The 22,928-nt window shown below is 46.1% G+C and overlaps 1 protein-coding gene across 1 annotated transcript in view; it reads right to left on the bottom strand.

Annotated features, from left to right (window-relative positions):
* Positions 1-5,871: 5,871 nt before the first annotated feature.
* The window catches only part of LOC120041872 (trafficking protein particle complex subunit 9-like), a gene marked incomplete at both ends in the record, with an annotated part of 124,542 nt that continues 107,485 nt past the window's right edge, over positions 5,872-22,928 (bottom strand). The window contains 2 exons of the mRNA XM_038986739.1: positions 5,872-5,982; positions 20,927-21,069. Coding sequence (XP_038842667.1) covers positions 5,872-5,982; positions 20,927-21,069 — 254 coding nt within the window. The remainder of the gene's footprint in view (positions 5,983-20,926; positions 21,070-22,928) is intronic.

Raw genomic sequence — 22,928 nt, 5'->3', positions numbered from 1 at the left:
ACGACCATACCGGGTTCCACTCCTATCAGCTACAAACAAGAAGAAGCGGTTCCAGTGGGCCCGCCATCACCAACACTGGACAATTGAGGAGTGGAAAAACATTGCCTGGTCCGACGAATCCCGGTTCCTGTTGCGTCTGGCTGATGGCAGGGTCAGGATTTGGCATAAGCAGCATGAGTCCATGGCCCCATCCTGCCTGGTGTCAACGGTACAGGCTGGTGGCGGTGGTGTAATGGTGTGGAGAATGTTTTCCCGGCACATGTTAGGTCCCTTGATACCAATTGAGCAACGTTTCCATGCCCTGAAGACTTCAGGCTGTTCTGGAGGCAAAGGGGGGTCCGACCAGGTACTAGAAGGAGTACCTAATAAACTGGCAACTGGCAATTTCATCGACAAGAATGTCACCTGTCCCCCCTACATTGGTTTATTTAGCTTTATTCAGGTCTGCATAAAGGTTGTCTAATTTTAACTGCGGGTTATGATCCCTTGAGATCTCATGCTGTGAATTTCATTAAAGTCATGAATAACATTGTGGCTCCTCATTCAAATCAAGACAAAACAACCAAACTACAATAGACAAGTCCTGCTCTCTCTATTCTCCCTATTCCCCATGGTTCTCATACACAAAGAGAGAGAGAGACAAAAGGGGCTTTGGTTGAAGAGGCTGACAGAGGTCGGTGTTTGAGCTTTCTAGGGCTTCCAAACATCAGAGGGGCCATTTTCATTCATATCTCCTGCACCTCTCATCTGTCTTTCAGCTGTAATGAACAGGAACGAGTGGTAAAGATCTGGAAGGGTGAGCGTTGGAAGATGGGAGAAGATGAAAGCAACCAGACCTCTTTCCTTCTTCGATGAACTCGCACACGAGCAGCCGCGCGCGCGCACACACACACACACACACACACACACACACACACACACACACACACACACACACACACACACACACACACACACACACACACACACACACACACACACACACACACACACACACACACACACACACACACACACGAGCAGGCGCACTCGAGTTGTATTTCTGCAAATAAAGATTTCCAAGGTAACTTTAAACATATACAATAGCACTATTTAAACAGATTGAGTGTTTTTGTTAATAACCCCAAAAAAAGAGAGAAAAAATGTGACAATTATAGAAACAAACAAAAATCAAAGACGTTGATAATAAACTGTATTAAATATAATACGTACCATTTACCTTCATATATTATAGAAACCAGGGCTTCAGTTCACAGAGTGTTTTCCTGTTCTAATGTATTGAAGCTCAGGCAGGATTCAGAGCTCTGTGTCTCCACTGTGGCTGTAATACCAGCGATTAAAAATGAACTGCTGACCTGCCTGTAACCGGCTCACATGCACACTTTGAATTAAAAGTCTTTAAAAGACAGCGCGACCTCTTGACAAGACCTCTCCGAAGGCAGTGGGTTCATCATTTCTAACGTGTTATTGCTGTACCATAGACAGGAGAACAGGGCGGTCCAAAGTCTTACTGTCACTTTCCTGGAAAAGTTAGGAGACCTCCCTCTATCTTTGTAACAGCAAAATGGACTTATGAACCAGCCATGTAGAGAATAAGAAAAATAGACATGCTAGGCTAACCATTTCTAGAGACATTTTCCAATAGTCCTACAGAAGGATAGTGTGAGAATATTCCGCTATTTGGCTGTGTGGCTGAAAAGAACATCCCCACCCCCCCTGTGTTGTCTCAGATGCAGGCAGTAAGAGAACATTCCTCTCCTGTAGAGTAAGGAACATCCCCACACCACCCTGTGTTGTCTCAGATGCAGGCTGTAAGAGAACATTCCTCTCCTGTAGAGTAAGGAACAGCCCCACACCACCCTGTGTTGTCTCAGATGCAGGCTGTAAGAGAACATTCCTCTCCTGTAGAGTAAGGAACAGCCCCACACCACCCTGTGTTGTCTCAGATGCAGGCTGTAAGAGAACATTCCTCTCCTGTAGAGTAAGGAACAGCCCCACCCCCCCTGTGTTGTCTCAGATGCAGGCTTTAAGAGAACATTCCTCTCCTGTAGAGTAAGGAACAGCCCCACACCACCCTGTGTTGTCTCAGATGCAGGCTGTAAGAGAACATTCCTCTCCTGTAGAGTAAGGAACAGCCCCACACCACCCTGTGTTGTCTCAGATGCAGGCTGTAAGAGAACATTCCTCTCCTGTAGAGTAAGGAACAGCCCCACACCACCCTGTGTTGTCTCAGATGCAGGCTGTAAGAGAACATTCCTCTCCTGTAGAGTAAGGCTTGTGGGTCACACACATGGTTTACACGCACACTCCCCACACATACACACACACCTCCCCACCCGCATTCATAGCAGGAGGAAGGACGCTCCTCAGAGATAGCTGTGACAGGAGTCATAACTCGTTCAGAGGAATAACAGGCGGTGTGCGGAAGAGAGGAGAGGAATGGAGGCAGGGAGAGAGGTTCAGAGATGGAGAGGGGGAAGGGAGAGAGGTTCAGAGATGGAGAGGGGGAAGGGAAAGGGAGAGAGGTTTCAGAGATGGAGAGGGGGAAGGGAGAGAGTTTTCAGAGATGGAGAAGGGGAAGGGATAGGGAGAGGTTCAGAGATGGAGAGGGGGAAGGGAGAGAGGTTCAGAGATGGAGAGGGGGAAGGGAAAGGGAGAGAGGTTCAGAGATGGAGAGGGGGAAGGGATAGGGAGAGAGGTTCAGAGATGGAGAGGGGGAAGGGAAAGGGAGAGAGGTTCAGAGATGGCGAGGGGGAAGGGAGATGGAGAGGGGGAAGGGAGAGGGAGAGAGGGTTCAGAGATGGAGAGGGGGAAGGGTAAGGGAGAGAGGTTCAGAGATGGAGAGGGGGAAGGGAAAGGGAGAGAGGTTCAGAGATAGAGAGGGGGAAGGGATAGGGAGAGAGGTTCAGAGATGGAGAGGGGGAAGGGAAAGGGAAAGGGAGAGAGGTTCAGAGATGGAGAGGGGGAAGGGAAAGGGAGAGAGGGTTCAGAGATGGAGAGGGGGAAGGGAAAGGGAGAGAGGTTCAGAGATGGAGAGGGGGAAGGGGAAGGGAGAGAGGGTTCAGAGATGGAGAGGGGTAAGGGAAAGGGAGAGAGGTTCAGAGATGGAGAGGGGGAAGGGAGAGAGGGTTCAGAGATGGAGAGGGGGAAAGGAGAGAGGGTTCAGAGATGGAGAGGGGGAAGGGAAAGGGAGAGAGGTTCAGAGATGGAGAGGGGAACGGGAGAGAGGGTTCAGAGATGGAGAGGGGGAAGGGAAAGGGAGAGAGGTTTAGAGATGGAGAGGGGAAAGGGAGAGAGGGTTCAGAGATGGAGAGGGGAAAGGGAAAGGGAGAGAGGTTCAGAGATGGAGAGGGGAAAGGGAAAGGGAGAGAGGTTCAGAGATGGAGAGGGGAAAGGGAGAGAGGGTTCAGAGATGGAGAGGGGAAAGGGAAAGGGAGAGAGGTTCAGAGATGGAAAAGGGAAAGGGAGAGAGGTTCAGAGATGGAGAGGGGAAAGGGCGAGAGGGTTCAGAGATGGAGAGGGGGAAGGGAAAGGGAGAGAGGTTCAGAGATGGAGAGGGGGAAGGGAAAGGGAGAGAGGTTTCAGAGATGGAGAGGGGAAAGGGAGAGAGGGTTCAGAGATGGAGAGGGGGAAGGGAAAGGGAGAGAGGTTCAGAGATGGAGAGGGGGAAGGGAAAGGGAGAGAGGTTCAGAGATGGAGAGGGGGAAGGGAAATGGAGAGAGGTTCAGAGATGGAGAGGGGGAAGGGATAGGGAGAGAGGTTCAGAGATGGAGAGGGGGAAGGGAAAGGGAGAGAGGTTCAGAGATGGAGAGGGGGAAGGGAAATGGAGAGAGGGTTCAGAGATGGAGAGGGGGAAGGGAGAGAGGGTTCAGAGATGGAGAAGGGAAAGGGAGAGAGTTTCAGAGATGGAGAGGGGAAAGGGAGAGAGGTTCAGAGATGGAGAGGGGGAAGGGAAAGGGAGAGAGGTTCAGAGATGGAGAGGGGGAAGGGAGAGGGAGAGAGGTTCAGAGATGGAGAGGTGGAAGGGATAGGGAGAGAGGTTCAGAGATGGAGAGGGGGAAGGGAAAGGGAGAGAGGTTCAGAGATGGAGAGGTGGAAGGGATAGGGAGAGAGGTTCAGAGATGGAGAGGGGGAAGGGATAGGGAGAGAGGTTCAGAGATGGAGAGGGGAAAGGGAAAGAGGTTCAGAGATGGAGAGGGGAAGGGAGAGAGGTTTCAGAGATGGAGAGGGGAAAGGGAAAGGGAGAGAGGTTTCAGAGATGGAGAGGGGAAGGGAGAGAGGTTTCAGAGATGGAGAGGGGAAAGGGAAAGAGGTTCAGAGATGGAGAGGGGGAAGGGAGAGAGGTTTTCAGAGATGGAGAGGGGAAGAGAGAGAGGTTTCAGAGATGGAGAGGGGAAGGGAAAGGGAAAGAGGTTCAGAGATGGAGAGGGGGAAGGGAGAGAGGTTCAGAGATGGAGAGGGGAAGGGAGAGAGGTTTCAGAGATGGAGAGGGGAAGGGAGAGAGGTTTCAGAGATGGAGAGGGGAAGGGAAAGGGAGAGGAAGCGACAGTGTCGGAATAATCCCATGTCAAGACGTACAGCAGCTCTCAATGTAAACAAATGTCCAACATGTCTTCATCAACGCAGAATGAATGTGCGTTGAGAGATACAGCTAGCTACTGATTCAGCCCCCGCTTAGTGTTCAAAGTCAACAGGATTATCTTGTCTCATACTAAACTCCAGTGACATGAGCAGCTCCATAGACATATTTAGAAAGTTTAGGTTATCTAGTAAAGGAGGATGTTAAAGGCATAGTTCACTCAAATCACAAAATTATGAATTGGTTTCTTTACCCTGTAAGCAGTCTATGGCCAAATTAAGACAGCAGTCCGTGATTTGATTAGTTCACCTTGTCTATAGACTTCTCACAGGGTAAGGAAACCAATGTCATTTTGAACATTTGGGTGAACTACCCCTTTAAAGGGCGGCTCCAGAGGCTGTCGTTATTGACCCCCAGTAAAACACCCCAGAGCGGGATGTCAATAATGGACCTAACTACCATGGTTAGGTCAACAAGACAGAGTTGACCCGTCGGCACTAATCCATACTTAGCCATTACAGTCTCATTAACCCAACTACAGCTATTAGAACGCTGTTTAAAGCACCTGAAGACAGAAGATACACTGCAGGCTATATGTAGGCTATATATGTCACATGATACACACACACACAACATGGGCTTGGTTACAGTATACACAGTGTACAAAACATTCAGAACACTTTCCTAATATTGAGTTGCACCCCGCCCTTTTTGCCCCCAGAACAGCCTCAATTCGCCAGGCCATGGACTCCACAAGGTGCAGAAACCATTCCACAGGGATGCTGGCCCTTGTTGACTCCAATGCTTCCCACAATTGTGTCAAGTTGGCTGGATGTCCTTTGGGTGGTGGACCATTCTTGATACACACGGGAAACTGTTGAGTGTGAAAAACCCAGCAACGTTGCAGTTCTTGACACAAACCGGTGCGCCTGGCACCTACTACCATACCCCATTCAAAGGCACATAAATATTTTGTCTTGCCCATTCACTCTGAATGGCACACATACAACATCCATGTCTCATCAATAAGGGACATCAATAAGGGACCATAGGTTTCACCTGGATTCACCTAGTCAAAGAGCAGGTTTTCCTAATGTTTTGTACACTCAGTGTATATCGTTCACTCACATGACTCTGACTGGTTGGATTTGAGTTTGTGTTCATATACGTTCATTCATTTACGTGCTCATGTTCAAAACAGAAGCCTGGCCCACAATGTGTGTACATTTAATACATGGAATGGACTGTTATCCACTGGCTCCCTGTGAATGTGCAGGTTAAAGGTCACATACCTCTGACACTCTGAGGGGTGCAGCACCAGGTCCTGGTTGTTGATGGCGCTGACCGTCAGCTCATGTTCTGTTGAGTTGAACACGTCCAGCAGCAGGTGGCACTGACGGGTTCTGGGGAGAAAGGTACAACCGGGTTAGAACCCCCCACACACACACACAACACACAACACACACACACACACACACACACACACACACACACAAATGATGGGTACTGGGGAGAGAGAGAGAGCAGATGTTTTTAACCAGAAGTAATACAACATCCAGCGTGTAATTGTGAACGAGTGTCATGCCCACTCTCTTCAAATAGGAAAGAGAAACAGAACAGAACACACAAGCCAGTACAGTAGCTACTGTACACAGACACAGAACACTAGAATACACTGTTAAATTGATTAATTATTTACTGATATACCCAAGATAAAATTGAAAGGTCAGTTCAGTGTTCACTTAGCAACACCGAGGGTATCAGTCAGTTTCCCGGCTGGATACTTGTTGAAAAGGTTCACTTGTAAAACATTTCTACGCCGGCTACAGAGCCACCGTCTGCGATGTGCATGTTGCAACATTATACACGTCGCCCAGATGACTTCCTGATAGTTTTCGCTATTAAGCTACTGCTGTGGTGAGCGTTTTCACAGCCCTGTTCTACGGTATGTCGCTCTCTCCTGATTGGCTAAGCTGCTGTGTCGGTGCTTCCTGATTGATGGTCCAGCTAAACTGTGGGGAGGATAAATCAGTTGTCTCCCCCCCTCTCTCTTTTGGTACAACCATCCACTGGGTTAATCATGTCCTCCAGCAGAGACAAAGAGACAGTTGGAGAAACATGGACGCTCCTGCTTGAAATATGGTATTTTAATTACTCTGACACTTTATTAGGGGGCCGGGACAAACTCTGATGAAATCTCCATTAACTCTGGGATTTAAGAGGAGGGAGGAAAAAAGTAGGGTGGAAGGGCTGAGGACATGGTGGAGGAGGGAGGGAAGCAGTTAGATGGGACGGCCGAGGGTAAAGCGGTCCTTTACAGGTTTGTGGTCTGGAAAGTAGGTGAGCCAGCAGTCTTCCTACACCTTGCCTATAGTACATGGGTGATAGAATAGATTTTTGAGATCAGTTGCGTTTTGAGTAACTCCGTCTGCACAATGGACTACAGTACATACACTGAGTGTACAAACATAATCTTTCCATGACAGACTGACCAGGTGAATCCAGGTGAAAGCTAAGGATCCCTTGTTGATGTCTCCTGTTAAATCCACTTCAAATCAGTGTAGATGAAGAGGAGAAGACCAGTTTGAAAATAAATTGATATTTTTTAAGCCTCGAGACAATAGAGACCTGAATTGTGAGGGTGAATAGGCCGGACAAAACATTTAAGTGCCTTTGAAAGGGGTATGCTATTTGGTGCCAGGCGCACCGGTTTGAGTGTGTCAAGAACTGCAACGCTGCTGTTTTTTTAACGCTCAACAGTTTCCTGTGTGTATCAAGAATAGTCCACCCGCCCAAAGGACATCCAGCCAACTTGACACAACCTTGGGAAGCATTGGAGTCAACATGGGCTAGCTTCTCCGTGGAATGCTTGCAACAACTTGAAGACTCCATGCCCCAAAGAATTGCGTCTGTTCTGAGAGCAAAACGGGGGAGTACAACTCAATATTAGGAAGGTGTTCTAAATGTTTTGTACACTCAGTGTACACTATTTTAATTTCAGAGAAAATATAGGACCATTCTTAAAACTATTTATGTCTAAATCTGTCTTACACATTCTCTTTTTCTTATTTTTCCACAAAACAGGTAAAAGACATCATTCCTTGGAAAAATAAGAAAAAGAGAATGTGTAAGACAGATTTAGACAGGCTGGAGAGGAGAAACAGATCGAGACAGGCTGGAGAGGAGAAACAGATCGAGACAGGCTGGAGAGGAGAAACAGACAGAGACAGGCTGGAGAGGAGAAACAGACAGAGACAGGCTGGAGAGGAGAAACAGATCGAGACAGGCTGGAGAGGAGAAACAGATCGAGACAGGCTGGAGAGGAGAAACAGATCGAGACAGGCTGGAGAGGAGAAACAGATCGAGACAGGCTGGAGAGGAGAAACAGACCGAGACAGGCTGGAGAGGAGAAACAGACAGAGACAGGCTGGAGAGGAGAAACAGATCGAGACAGGCTGGAGAGGAGAAACAGATCGAGACAGGCTGGAGAGGAGAAACAGATCGAGACAGGCTGGAGAGGAGAAACAGATCGAGACAGGCTGGAGAGGAGAAACAGATCGAGACAGGCTGGAGAGGAGAAACAGATCGAGACAGGCTGGAGAGGAGAAACAGATCGAGACAGGCTGGAGAGGGGAAACAGATCGAGACAAGCTGGGGAGGAGAAACAGATCGAGACAGGCGGTAAGGCGAGAGGAGAGACAGGATGGAGAGGAGAAACAGATCGAGACAGGCGCTAAGGCGAGAGGAGAGACAGGATGGAGAGGAGAAACAGAAACAGAGACAGACTGGAGAGGAGAAACAGAAACAGAGACAGACTGGAGAGGAGAAACAGAAACAGAGACAGACTGGAGAGGAGAAACAGAAACAGAGACAGACTGGAGAGGAGAAACAGAAACAGAGACAGGCTGGAGAGGAGAAACAGAGACAGAGACAGACTGGAGAGGAGAAACAGAAACAGAGACAGACTGGAGAGGAGAAACAGAAACAGAGACAGACTGGAGAGGAGAAACAGAAACAGAGACAGACTGGAGAGGAGAAACAGACATACAGAGACAGACTGGAGAGGAGAAACAGAAACAGAGACAGACTGGAGAGGAGAAACAGAAACAGAGACAGGCTGGAGAGGAGAAACAGAAACAGAGACAGACTGGAGAGGAGAAACAGAAACAGAGACAGACTGGAGAGGAGAAACAGACATACAGAGACAGACTGGAGAGGAGAAACAGAAACAGAGACAGACTGGAGAGGAGAAACAGAAACAGAGACAGACTGGAGAGGAGAAACAGACAGAAAGGCTGGAGAGGAGAAACAGACAGAAAGGCTGGAGAGGAGAAACAGAAACAGAGACAGACTGGAGAGGAGAAACAGAAACAGAGACAGACTGGAGAGGAGAAACAGAAACAGAGACAGACTGGAGAGGAGAAACAGACATACAGAGACAGACTGGAGAGGAGAAACAGAAACAGAGACAGACTGGAGAGGAGAAACAGACATACAGAGACAGACTGGAGAGGAGAAACAGAAACAGAGACAGACTGGAGAGGAGAAACAGACACAGAGACAGACTGGAGAGGAGAAACAGAAACAGAGACAGACTGGAGAGGAGAAACAGAAACAGAGACAGACTGGAGAGGAGAAACAGACATACAGAGACAGACTGGAGAGGAGAAACAGAAACAGAGACAGACTGGAGAGGAGAAACAGAAACAGAGACAGACTGGAGAGGAGAAACAGAAACAGAGACAGACTGGAGAGGAGAAACAGAGACAGAGACAGACTGGAGAGGAGAAACAGAAACAGAGACAGACTGGAGAGGAGAAACAGAAACAGAGACAGACTGGAGAGGAGAAACAGAAACAGAGACAGACTGGAGAGGAGAAACAGAAACAGAGACAGACTGGAGAGGAGAAACAGAAACAGAGACAGACTGGAGAGGAGAAACAGACATACAGAGACAGACTGGAGAGGAGAAACAGAAACAGAGACAGACTGGAGAGGAGAAACAGACATACAGAGACAGACTGGAGAGGAGAAACAGACATACAGAGACAGACTGGAGAGGAGAAACAGAAACAGAGACAGACTGGAGAGGAGAAACAGAAACAGAGACAGACTGGAGAGGAGAAACAGAAACAGAGACAGACTGGAGAGGAGAAACAGAAACAGAGACAGACTGGAGAGGAGAAACAGAAACAGAGACAGACTGGAGAGGAGAAACAGAAACAGAGACAGACTGGAGAGGAGAAACAGAAACAGAGACAGACTGGAGAGGAGAAACAGACATACAGAGACAGACTGGAGAGGAGAAACAGAAACAGAGACAGACTGGAGAGGAGAAACAGACACAGAGACAGACTGGAGAGGAGAAACAGAAACAGAGACAGACTGGAGAGGAGAAACAGAGACAGAGACAGACTGGAGAGGAGAAACAGACATACAGAGACAGACTGGAGAGGAGAAACAGAAACAGAGACAGACTGGAGAGGAGAAACAGAAACAGAGACAGACTGGAGAGGAGAAACAGACATACAGAGACAGACTGGAGAGGAGAAACAGACAGAAAGGCTGGAGAGGAGAAACAGACAGAAAGGCTGGAGAGGAGAAACAGACAGAAAGGCTGGAGAGGAGAAACAGACATACAGAGACAGGCTGGAGAGGAGAAACAGACATACAGAGACAGGCTGGAGAGGAGAAACAGACAGACAGGCTGGAGAGGAGAAACAGACATACAGAGACAGGCTGGAGAGGAGAAACAGACATACAGAGACAGACTGGAGAGGAGAAACAGAAACAGAGACAGACTGGAGAGGAGAAACAGAAACAGAGACAGGCTGGAGAGGAGAAACAGAAACAGAGACAGGCTGGAGAGGAGAAACAGAAACAGAGACAGGCTGGAGAGGAGAAACAGAAACAGAGACAGACTGGAGAGGAGAAACAGACATACAGAGACAGGCTGGAGAGGAGAAACAGACATACAGAGACAGGCTGGAGAGGAGAAACAGACAGAAAGGCTGGAGAGGAGAAACAGAAACAGAGACAGACTGGAGAGGAGAAACAGAAACAGAGACAGGCTGGAGAGGAGAAACAGAAACAGAGACAGACTGGAGAGGAGAAACAGAAACAGAGACAGACTGGAGAGGAGAAACAGAAACAGAGACAGACTGGAGAGGAGAAACAGACAGACAGGCTGGAGAGGAGAAACAGAAACAGAGACAGACTGGAGAGGAGAAACAGAAACAGACTGGAGAGGAGAAACAGAAACAGAGACAGACTGGAGAGGAGAAACAGAAACAGAGACAGACTGGAGAGGAGAAACAGACATACAGAGACAGACTGGAGAGGAGAAACAGAAACAGAGACAGACTGGAGAGGAGAAACAGACATACAGAGACAGACTGGAGAGGAGAAACAGAAACAGAGACAGGCTGGAGAGGAGAAACAGAAACAGAGACAGACTGGAGAGGAGAAACAGAAACAGAGACAGACTGGAGAGGAGAAACAGAAACAGAGACAGACTGGAGAGGAGAAACAGAAACAGAGACAGACTGGAGAGGAGAAACAGACATACAGAGACAGACTGGAGAGGAGAAACAGAAACAGAGACAGACTGGAGAGGAGAAACAGAAACAGAGACAGACTGGAGAGGAGAAACAGAAACAGAGACAGACTGGAGAGGAGAAACAGAAACAGAGACAGACTGGAGAGGAGAAACAGAAACAGAGACAGACTGGAGAGGAGAAACAGAAACAGAGACAGACTGGAGAGGAGAAACAGAAACAGAGACAGACTGGAGAGGAGAAACAGAAACAGAGACAGACTGGAGAGGAGAAACAGAAACAGAGACAGACTGGAGAGGAGAAACAGAAACAGAGACAGACTGGAGAGGAGAAACAGACATACAGAGACAGACTGGAGAGGAGAAACAGAAACAGAGACAGACTGGAGAGGAGAAACAGAAACAGAGACAGACTGGAGAGGAGAAACAGAAACAGAGACAGACTGGAGAGGAGAAACAGAAACAGAGACAGACTGGAGAGGAGAAACAGAAACAGAGACAGACTGGAGAGGAGAAACAGAAACAGAGACAGACTGGAGAGGAGAAACAGAAACAGAGACAGACTGGAGAGGAGAAACAGAAACAGAGACAGACTGGAGAGGAGAAACAGACATACAGAGACAGACTGGAGAGGAGAAACAGACAGAAAGGCTGGAGAGGAGAAACAGACAGAAAGGCTGGAGAGGAGAAACAGACAGAAAGGCTGGAGAGGAGAAACAGACAGACAGGCTGGAGAGGAGAAACAGACATACAGAGACAGGCTGGAGAGGAGAAACAGACAGACAGGCTGGAGAGGAGAAACAGACAGACAGAGACAGGCTGGAGAGGAGAAACAGACATACAGAGACAGGTTGGAGAGGAGAAACAGACATACACAGACAGGCTGGAGAGGAGAAACAGACATACAGAGACGGGCTGGAGAGGAGAAACAGACATACAGAGACGGGCTGGAGAGGAGAAACAGACATACACAGACAGGCTGGAGAGGAGAAACAGACAGACAGGCTGGAGAGGAGAAGAGAAACAGTCAGAGAGAGACAGGCTGGAGATGAGAAAGACAGAGACAGGCTGGAGAGGAGAAACAGACAGAGACAGGCTGGAGAGGAGAAACAGATAGAGACAGGCTGGAGAGGAGAAACAGACAGAGACAGGCTGGAGAGGAGAAACAGACAGAGACAGGCTGGAGAGGAGAAACAGATAGAGACAGGCTGGAGATGAGAAACAGACAGAGACAGGCTGGAGAGGAGAAACAGACAGAGACAGGCTGGAGAGGAGAAACAGATAGAGACAGGCTGGAGATGAGAAACAGACAGAGACAGACTGGAGAGGAGAGGAGCAATACACCTACAAAAGCTAGGAAACTGGCCCTGATTCAAGGACTAATACCTTTGATGTTGTGATGTTAGGACAGGACAGGAATGGACGAGTGCTCCTTAATGTATTTTCATTATGTAACGTGTGTGTTCGAATGTTCACACGCAAACACCCTCCACCCTCCCACAAACACCACCAGATAACGAATGTCTCCCATTCTGGACAGGGCTATGTCACGCTGACGAATGCGCCGTGAGATCAGCCATTCACCGTTAATGGTTGGTGGAGAGGCCTCCCATCCCGTCGGAGAAGAATAACTTACCAAACTTGGCAACCCATTCACCAAACCTGGCTGCCCACGGTAGCTCATCACTTCTTAGAGCCACCACTGACAGCCAAATTAGCTTTTAAACAGATGGACATGCAAATCATCTGACTGGCTGTCTCCCCAAACAAATCCAGAGCCTGCAAACCCCTATGGATGAGACCACTTCTGCCACCGTCACTCCTTCAGATAGCTTATTGGTATTCAGACAGTCTCATCTGAAACAGCAACACACAGGTGGCCTAGCTAGCCGAGTACTGTGGAGGTTGGTGTGGCTGCCATCACCAAAATGGCTGCCATCACCACAGGATAGAAAAATCATCATCACTGGGCAGAAGAAGGAGGCAGCGAGAAAGTGGAGAAGCAGCTCAACGACTGGTCAATCCTCAGGATCCACGATCAATATGTGCTGATTCCACAGCGGCTCCTCTGGCACAATATGTGACAATACGCCCTCAGCCCTCCTATACACTCCCACGTGAAATAAATATACTTAATTATGCTTGGGCTGGTTGGATTTAGAGTGCTGCCAATGTGTTGCTATTTTTAGAGTGTGTGTGTGTGTGTGTGTGTGTGTGTGTGTGTGTGTGTGTGTGTGTGTGTGTGTGTGTGTGTGTGTGTGTGTGTGTGTGTGTGTGAGAGAGAGCCTGTGGGGAACAGAGCAGATAGAAGGCTGGGCTACTAACAACAGGTTTAGACTGAAGACTGAATCATGTCCTGGTAACATGGAACATCTGTGCGTGTGTTTGTGCTCGTGTGTGTGTCTGACAGTATGGAACATTGTGTCAGATAACAGACCCCAGCTGCTGTATGCAGTACCGGTACGCTTCCAACAGGTTTCTATCATGAATGAATCATTGACTATTTCACACATAGGTAGGGAGGCACAAAGATACAGTCAGGTCATAATTATTGGCACCCATTATAAAGACGCACAAAAAAGACTGTATAAAATGAATCCAAATACTGAGCTATATTGCATGCAAAAAAAGAACTGAAAATTATATTATTTTATACTAATACAATCGCTCAGAGAAAGAGATTTTGTCCAACAAGTAACACAAAAAAATCTAAAAAAGATATTGGTCAAAGTTATTGGCACCCCTGTTTTCAATTCACAGCCACTGGGGAGACAGGCCCAGCCACTGGGGAGACAGGCCCAGCCACTGGGGAGACAGGCCCAGCCACTGGGGAGACAGGCCCACCCACTGGGGAGACAGGCCCACCCACTGGGGAGACAGGCCCACCCACTGGGGAGACAGGCCCAGCCAATCCGAATGACTTTTCCTCCACAAAAAGGCTTTATTACAGACATAAATACTCCTCCGTTTCATCAGCGGTCCGGGTGGCTGGTCTCAGATCATCCCACAGCTGAAGAAGCCGGACGATGGAATGTCATTTCTCTTTGCTTATTTGAGCTGTTCTTGCCATAATATGGACTTGGTCTTTTACCAAAAAGGGCTATCTTCTGTATACCACCCCTACCTTGTCACAACACAACTGATTGGCTCAATAGCATTAAGGAAATAAATTCCACAAATTAACTTTTTAACAAGGCACACATGTTAAATGAAATGCATTCCAGGTGAAATTCCATTCTATTCCATCGTGAAATTGGTTGAGAGAATGCCAAGAGTGTGCAAAGCTGTCATCAAGGCAAAGGGTGGCTACTTTAAAGAAACTGATTTTGACACTTTTTTGGTTACTACATGATTATGGTTTTTCATAGTTTTGATGTCTTCACTATTATTTTACAATGTAGAAAATAGTAAAAATAAAGAAAAACCCTGGAATGAGTAGGTGTGTCCAAACTTTTGACTGGTACTGTGATAAACACATACAGTTGAAGTCAGAAGTTTACATACACCTTAGCCAAATACATCTAAACTCAGTTTTCACAATTCCTGACATTTAATCCTAGTAAAAATGCCCTGTTTTAGGTCAGCTAGGATCACCACTTTATTTTAAGAATGTGAAATGTCAGAATAATAGTAGAGAGAATGATTTATTTCAGCTTTTATTTCTTTCATCACATTCCCAGCGGGTCAGAAGTTTACATACACTCAATTAGTATTTGGTAGTATTGCCTTTAAATTGTTTAACTTGGGTCAAACGTTTTGGGTAGCATTCCACAAGCTTCCCACAATAAATTGGGTGAAGTTTGGCCCATTCCTCCTGACAGAGCTGGTGTAACTGAGTCAGGTTTGTAGGCCTCCTTGAATGTACACATTTTTTCAGTTCTGCCCACAAATGTTCTAAAGGATTGATCCACATAATTTTCCTTCCTTATGAGACCATCTATTTATTTTGTGAAGTGCACCAGTCCCTCCTGCAGCAAAGCACACATGATGCTGCCACCCCAGTGCTTCACGGTTGGGATGGTGTTCTTCGGCTTGCAAGCACCCCCGTTTTTCCTCCAAACATAATGATGGTCATTATGGCCAAACAGTTCCATTTTTGTTTCAACAGACCAGAGGACATTTCTCCAAAAAGTACGATCTTTGTCCCCATGTGCAGTTGCAAACCGTAGTCTGGCTTTTTTATGGCATTTTTGGAACAGTGGCTTCTTCCTTGCTGAGCGGAATTTCAGGTTATGTCAATATAGGACTAGTTTAATTGTGGATATAGGTACTTTTGTACCTGTTTCCTCCAGCATCTTCACAAGGTCCTTTGCTGTTGTTCTGGGATTGATTTGCACTTTTCCCAGCAAAGTACGTTGATCTCTAGGAGACAGAATGCGTCTCCTTCCTAAGCGGTATGACGGATGCGTGGTCCCATGGTGTTCATACTTGCGTAATATTGTTTGTACAGATGAACGTGGTACTTTCAGGAGTTTTGAAATTGCTCCCAAGGATGAACCAGACTAGTGGAGTCTACCATTTATATTCTGAGGTCTTGGCTGATTTCTTTTGATTTTCCCATGATGTCAAGCAAAGAGGCACTGAGTTTGAAGGTAGGCCTTGAAATACATCCACAGGTACACCTTCAACTGACACAAATTATATAAATTAGCCTATCAGAAGCTTCTAAAGCCATGACATAATTTTCTGGAATTTTCCAAGCTGTTTAAAGGCACAGTCAACTTAGTGTATGTAAACTTCTGACCCACTGGAATTGTGATACAGTGAACTACAAGTGAAATAATCTGGTCTGTAAACAAATGTTGGAAAATGTAATTTTAAAATTACTTCTGTCATGCACAAAGTAGATGTCCTAACCGACATGCCAAAACTATAGTTTGTTAACAAGAAATGTGTGGTGGTTGAAAAATGAGTTTTAATGACTCCAACCTAAGTGTATGTAAAATTCCGACTTCAACTGTACACACACACACACACACACACACACACACACACACACACACACACACACACACACACACACACACACACACACACACACACACACACACACACACACACACACAGTACAAAACATTAGGAACACCTGCTCTTTCCATGACAGACTGACCAGGTGAATCCAGCTGAAAGCTATGATCTTGTTAAATCACTTGTTAAATCCACTTCAATCAGTATAGATGAAGGGGAGCAGGTCTGATGAATCCTGGTTCCAGCTGTTTTACGCTGATGGGAGGACTAGGCTATGGAGAAAACCACTAGTACATGCATCTATCATTCCGCGTGTCAACATTGCAGGCTGGTGGTGGTGGTGTGATGGTGTGGGGCGTGTTTTCATGGCAAACATTGTCTGTTTTTGATAAAAGTGGAGCAACGTTTGAATGCCACGGGGTATCTGAACATCATTGCTAATCAGGTGCATTCCTTCATGGCAGCAGTGTATCCATCTGCAAATAGATTTTTTCTGAAGGATAATGCCCCATGCCACAAGGCTAGGAATGCCTAGGAATGGTTCCACAAATATCAGACACAGTGAATTCAGTTTACTGCAGTGGCCTGCCCAGTCACCAGATCTCAATCCAATTGAGCATCTGTGGGAGGAAATGGAACGAGCTATTCGGAGTATAGATCCACTACCAGCCAACTTGACACAAGTGCGGGAAGCATTGGGGTCAACATGGGCCAGCATCCCTGTGGAATGCTTTTGACACCTTGTCGAGTCCATGCCCCAACGAATTGAGGCTGTACTGAGGGCAAAAGTGGGTGTCACACAAAATTATGAAGGTGTTCTTAATGTTTTTACACTCATATATATATATATAAATATATGAGAGAGACAGAGAGAGGGAGGGAGAGAGAGAGAATGTTAACATATGGTTCCCATGCCAATAAAGCCCCTTGAATTGAACTGAGAGAGACCGAGACAGAGAGACAGAGAGAGAGAGACACACCAAAATTAGAACACACCAAAAACTACACATATCTAGGACTAAATATGAGCAACACAGGTAGCTTTCACATGGCTGTGAATGAGCTGAGAGACAAAGCAAGAAGAGCATTCTATGCCATTAAAAGGAACATCAAAATTGAAATTCCAATTAGAATCTGGCTCAAAATTTTTCAATCAGTTATAGAACCAATTGCTCTATATGGCAGTGAAGTATGGGGTCCACTCTCTAATAATGAATTCACCAAATGGGACAAACATCCAACTGAAATATTGCATGCAGAGTTTTGCAAGACTGTATTGCAAGTACAAAGAAAAACTCCAAATAACGCATGTAGGGCAGAATTGGGCCAATACCCCCTCCTCATTCGAATAGAAAAAAGAGCCATCAAATTTTACAACCATCTAAAAACAAGTGACCCTAAAACATTCCATCACACAGCTCTACAATGTCAAGAGATGAAACCAGAGAAGAGTCCCCTCAGCCAGCTGGTTCTGAGGCTCAGTTCACCAACCCAAACCAACCCCATAGAGCCTCGGGACAGCCCTCAGAAAATCTGGCCCAACCAAATCATCACAAAACAAAAAGAAAAATATATCACCTATTGGAAAGACACCACAAAAAATCAAAGTAAACTTCAATGCTATTTGGCTCTAAACAGACAGTACATGGTGGCAGACTATCTGACCACTGTGACTGATAGAAAACTGAGGAAAACATTGACTAGGTACAGACTCAGTGAGCACCGTCTTGCTATAGAGACCGGTCGTCACAGACAAACCTGGCTGCCCAGAGAGGACAGGCTGTGCTCACTCTGCTCCAGGGGAGAGGTAGAGACAGAGGTGCATTTCCTACTACACTGTGACAAATACTCAGACCTAAGAGCATATTTCTTTCCCAAAATTATAACTCAATACAAAGAATTTGAAACTATAAAAGATGAAGAAAAAATCAAATATTTATTGGGTGAAAAGCCTAAATGTGCAGTTTTGGCAGCCAAATATGTGTCCTCCTGCCACAACCTGAGGGACAGCCAGTGAAAAATCCCATTTAGCTTAGTTTTGTTTTGTCTTTCATACCAGGTCATATGTCTTCTCAAGTCATGTTGACACGGTTCTACTACCATTGATTTAATGTATTGTTCTGATTAATATTGTTGTTGTAGTTGTTGTTAATGGTAATCCCATGTCCACTACTACTAGTATTATTACTGTTGGTCCCACCATTTATTTATATATAAATCTATATATATTTTGTATATATATACATATATATTTGATTTTTATTTTTCGATATGTATACTTTGACAATGTAAGTAATAATGAACTTGCCATGTCAATAAAGTCAATTGAATTGAATTGAATTGAATTGAGAGAGAGACAGAGAGAGAGACAGAGAGACACAGAGAGAGAGAGAGAGAGAAAGAGACAGAGAGAAAGAGAGAGAAAGAGAGAGACAGAGAGAGAGACACAGAGAGAGAAACACAAAGAGAGAGACACAGAGAGAGAGACACAAAGAGAGAGACACAGAGAGAGAGAGAGAGAGAGAGAGAGAGAGAGAGAGAGAGAAAGAGACAGAGAGAAAGAGAGAGAAAGAGACAGAGAGAAAGAGAGAGAGAGAGAGAGAGAGAGAGAGAGAGAGAGAGCGAGAGACACAGACAGAGAGACACAGAGAGAGAGACACAGAGAGAGAGACACAGAGAGAGAGACACAGAGAGAGAGACACAAAGAGAGAGAGAGAGAGACAGAGAGAGAGAGAGAGAGAGACAGACAGACAGACAGACAGACAGACAGACAGACAGAGAGAGAGAGAGAGAGAGAGAGAGACAGAGAGAGAGAGACAGAGAGAGAGAGACAGAGACAGAGAGAGAGAGAGAGAGAGAGAGAGAGAGAGAGAGAGAGACAGAGAGAGAGAGAGAGAGAGAGAGAGAGAGAGAGAGAGAGAGAGAGAGAGAGAGAGAGAGAGAGAGAGAGAGAGAGAGAGATCAACAAGCATCCTTTTCTCTGTTTCAGTCTCTCCCTATTTAAGGGCTTTTTCTGAGAAAGACCTGCTTTATGTACTGTAATGGAATGAAGTGAGCTGCACTGGCCCACTTAATCACTACACCAAGCCACAGAAAGGTTCTCCAGAGATGAGAGCGATAGAGCGAGAGAGAGAAATATAGAGCGAGAGAAAGCGAGAGAGAGAAAGAGAAACCGACAAAGAGACAGTCCCTCCCCCTTTCCTCCTCACAGCAGTAGTGTGCTACAGTGTAAGAGCAGCAGTATAAAACTAGAAAAATAGGTTTCATTCACATTCCTTTTCAAAGGTCTCTTTAAGTCCACACTTTGAAGCCACAGAGGACGGACAAAAATACAGACAGAAAGCGATCGCTGATTAGAGGAGTTCACTTGCTTCTCAACTGCATTATTGCAGACAGTTCAGACACTGGGAAACTGCAGTAGACAATATGGGAAGATCTACGTATAAAGATAAGGCAAATGTATGCAGCTCTAACTAAGCCCTGTCTAAAACGACGGACAGTAAGGACTCAAGATACCGTCTATTCATTTACACCCAGATCTAATGTGTCAATTGGGGTCAGAGAGAGAAACCCACACTGACTCTTCTGGCACCTGGTGTACAAGTGCATCCTCTCCTCTCCTCTCCTCTCCTCTCCTCTCCTCTCCTCTCCTCTCCTCTCCTCTCTCTCTCCTCCCTACTTTCACAGCGAATTATGGATCTCCTCTGAGAATCACCTCTCAATTAACGGCAACTTTTGTCATACGAACCCAGAGAGAGACAGTACTGCTGGGATACTGTAAACAGATATACAGAGGGTATTCTCTGTGGAAATGTCACTACCTTTCCTTTCTGAGACAACGCAGCATCGCTTGAGAAAAATACAGAGAGACTCACGTCGAGATTTGAGGAGCAAAATCTACAAATCTACTGTGTCTGATGGGGAGAAATAGTTTGGGGGGGAAGAGGGAGGTAGTGAGGGAGAGGCAGATCTATGAGTGAGGGAGGGAGAAAAGGGGGGAGTGACAAGATGATAGTGACTGCAGGGCGGAGGAGAGAAGAGACAGATTTATCACCAGAGCAGAAAGATAGAGAGAAAGATGGATTGGTTAAACTGCAGATATTATTACAGCGAATGATTCACCTCAAGTGGTGATTACTGGAGTACGATCTGTCTCCCTCCCTCGCTTCTGCAACCTGGCTTTTCCCACAGAGCCGGAGAGATGACAAGGGGGAGGGAGAGAAAGGGAGCGAGAGCTAGGAGAGATAATATTCATCTGTTTCCAACTAGTTCTGTCAGTAGAAATGCCATCTTTCCGATTTCCCATTGTTACAGCGACAATAATGTCACTGAGCAGAGCAGAGCCCTGGTCTAGTCTAGTCTGGTCTGCTGGGTAGAGGAGCAGGAAGCGGGGACTGAGGGGATCTGGTGCGACGTGTTTACTCAGTCAAGATGGAAAAACACAACAAACACTTTGCGTCATCACAGTTAAAGTGGAACCGTGGAACACAACACAGTGCTCTTACTTACAGGACAGACAGTACCAGGAGTTAGTTAGATGACTGTTGAGGAATGAAAGATACAGCAGGAGAAGAGAAGCGGAAACATACAGTTAATGGTACAGAAGTAACAGCCTAGCAAACACTGCAACATTGTGTCAAAGTTGCGACAACGTAGGGCGGTGGTTGTGTTTTTGCTGGGAGTTGTTGGGACAGTGATGTCGACCGTCTGTCGATGCACTTTATCCATAGGAAGGTAAGGTAACCTTAATGTTTTCTCACTGCTCGCCGTTCCCCAGAAGTGATAGTTAATAAGGCTTTTGTAAAATGAATGATAGTGTTTACCTGGTGGCTGGTAGTGTGCTGACTCTCGTGAAGAACACAGAGGGTTCTATGTCAACATGCACTCCCAGGGACAGGTCCCGATAGTAGCCCTCCACCTTGCCTGCTCCCCCCGAGTACTTAAAGGTCATCACAGCTTCCAACGTCTGGAAAGAGAGAGAGGGCGAGAGAGAAAAATCTACATTTATACAAGGCTATTCTAAGAATGAGTACAATGCATTAAACCGTAACTCAATGATTCAGGTCAAAGATTGAAGCTAATGGTGGTTTACAAAAAGCTTTGGACAAATGTAGTCTGTTCAGATGGTCCAGCAGTTTCTATTGACTCCTGCATGGAACAGTGAACCTGTGTGATTGGGGTCAAAGGTGACAACCAGCTAACCACTGACTCTCTCTTCTCAACCATGAGTAGAATGACACGTATTCTGAGATCAATAACAAAAAAAGTGATGATGAAATAATGAACACACAGGAACGTGATGTGTTCTGATGATGTGTAATCAAGAGAGTGAAGTGAAAAGGAACGTGATGTGTTCTGACGATGTGTAATCAAGAGAGTGAAGTGAAAAGGAACGTGATGTGTTCTGACGATGTGTAATCAAGAGAGTGAAGTGAAAAGGAACGTGATGTGTTCTGATGATGTGTAATCAAGAGAGTGAAGTGAAAAGGAACGTGATGTGTTCTGACGGTGTGTAATCAAGAGAGTGAAGTGAAAAGGAACGTGATGTGTTCTGACGGTGTGTAATCAAGAGAGTGAAGTGAAAAGGAACGTGATGTGTTCTGACGATGTGTAATCAAGAGAGTGAAGTGAAAAGGAACGTGATGTGTTCTGATGATGTGTAATCAAGAGAGTGAAGTGAAAAGGAACGGGATGTGTTCTGACGGTGTGTAATCAAGAGAGTGAAGTGAAAAGGAACGTGATGTGTTCTGACGGTGTGTAATCAAGAGAGTGAAGTGAAAAGGAACGTGATGTGTTCTGACGATGTGTAATCAAGAGAGTGAAGTGAAAAGGAACGTGATGTGTTCTGACGATGTGTAATCAAGAGAGTGAAGTGAAAAGGAACGTGATGTGTTCTGATGATGTGTAATCAAGAGAGTGAAGTGAAAAGGAACGTGATGTGTTCTGATGATGTGTAATCAAGAGAGTGAAGTGAAAAGGAACATGATGTGTTCTGATGATGTGTAATCAAGAGAGTGAAGTGAAAAGGAACATGATGTGTTCTGATGATGTGTAATCAAGAGAGTGAAGTGAAAAGGAACATGATGTGTTCTGATGATGTGTAATCAAGAGAGTGAAGTGAAAAGGAACATGATGTGTTCTGATGATGTGTAATCAAGAGAGTGAAGTGAAAAGGAACATGATGTGTTCTGATGATGTGTAATCAAGAGAGTGGAGTGAAAAGGAACATGATGTGTTCTGATGATGTGTAATCAAGAGAGTGAAGTGAAAAGGAACATGATGTGTTCTGATGATGTGTAATCAAGAGAGTGGAGTGAAAAGGAGGATAAGCAGATAGTCTTGATGGGTCTCTCGATATTCAGACACTGTATGTGGGAAAAGGTTTGTGTACATATGTGCAAACACATGCCTTTGTTTGCATGGAAAGCTGACTGGCCCTCAACCCATGTGTGTAATCCATTGAGCTAGGCCTTGCGTGTGTGTGCGTGCGTGCGTGTGCAGTGCCTGTAAACATAGAGCAGGTACAAACAGGTTTTCATCATGTTTTTCGGTCCATCTGCCCATCCATCAATCTTTAACCCCATCCAGAGTGATCATCTCTCAGCATGGAGCCTGTGACTTTCAGCTCTACCAGCCCCGGCTGTCTCCACTGGGGCCTGACTACACACCACATTCATGGTTCAATGGATGGTTACAGAACAGCCCAACCACATGCTAAACCCCAGAGTCATCCTCTGTCATCCTCCCCCTCCTCCTCATCCACCCCCTCCCTCCAATCCTCCTCCTCCACCCAGCTACTCCTCCTCCCTCCTCTACTGTGTGTGT

Source organism: Salvelinus namaycush, unplaced genomic scaffold, assembly GCF_016432855.1.
Source record: "Salvelinus namaycush isolate Seneca unplaced genomic scaffold, SaNama_1.0 Scaffold567, whole genome shotgun sequence".
NCBI classification, from domain to species: domain Eukaryota; kingdom Metazoa; phylum Chordata; class Actinopteri; order Salmoniformes; family Salmonidae; genus Salvelinus; species Salvelinus namaycush.
Note: the sequence above shows the minus strand (reverse complement) of the source record. Positions and strands in the feature narration are given on the sequence as shown.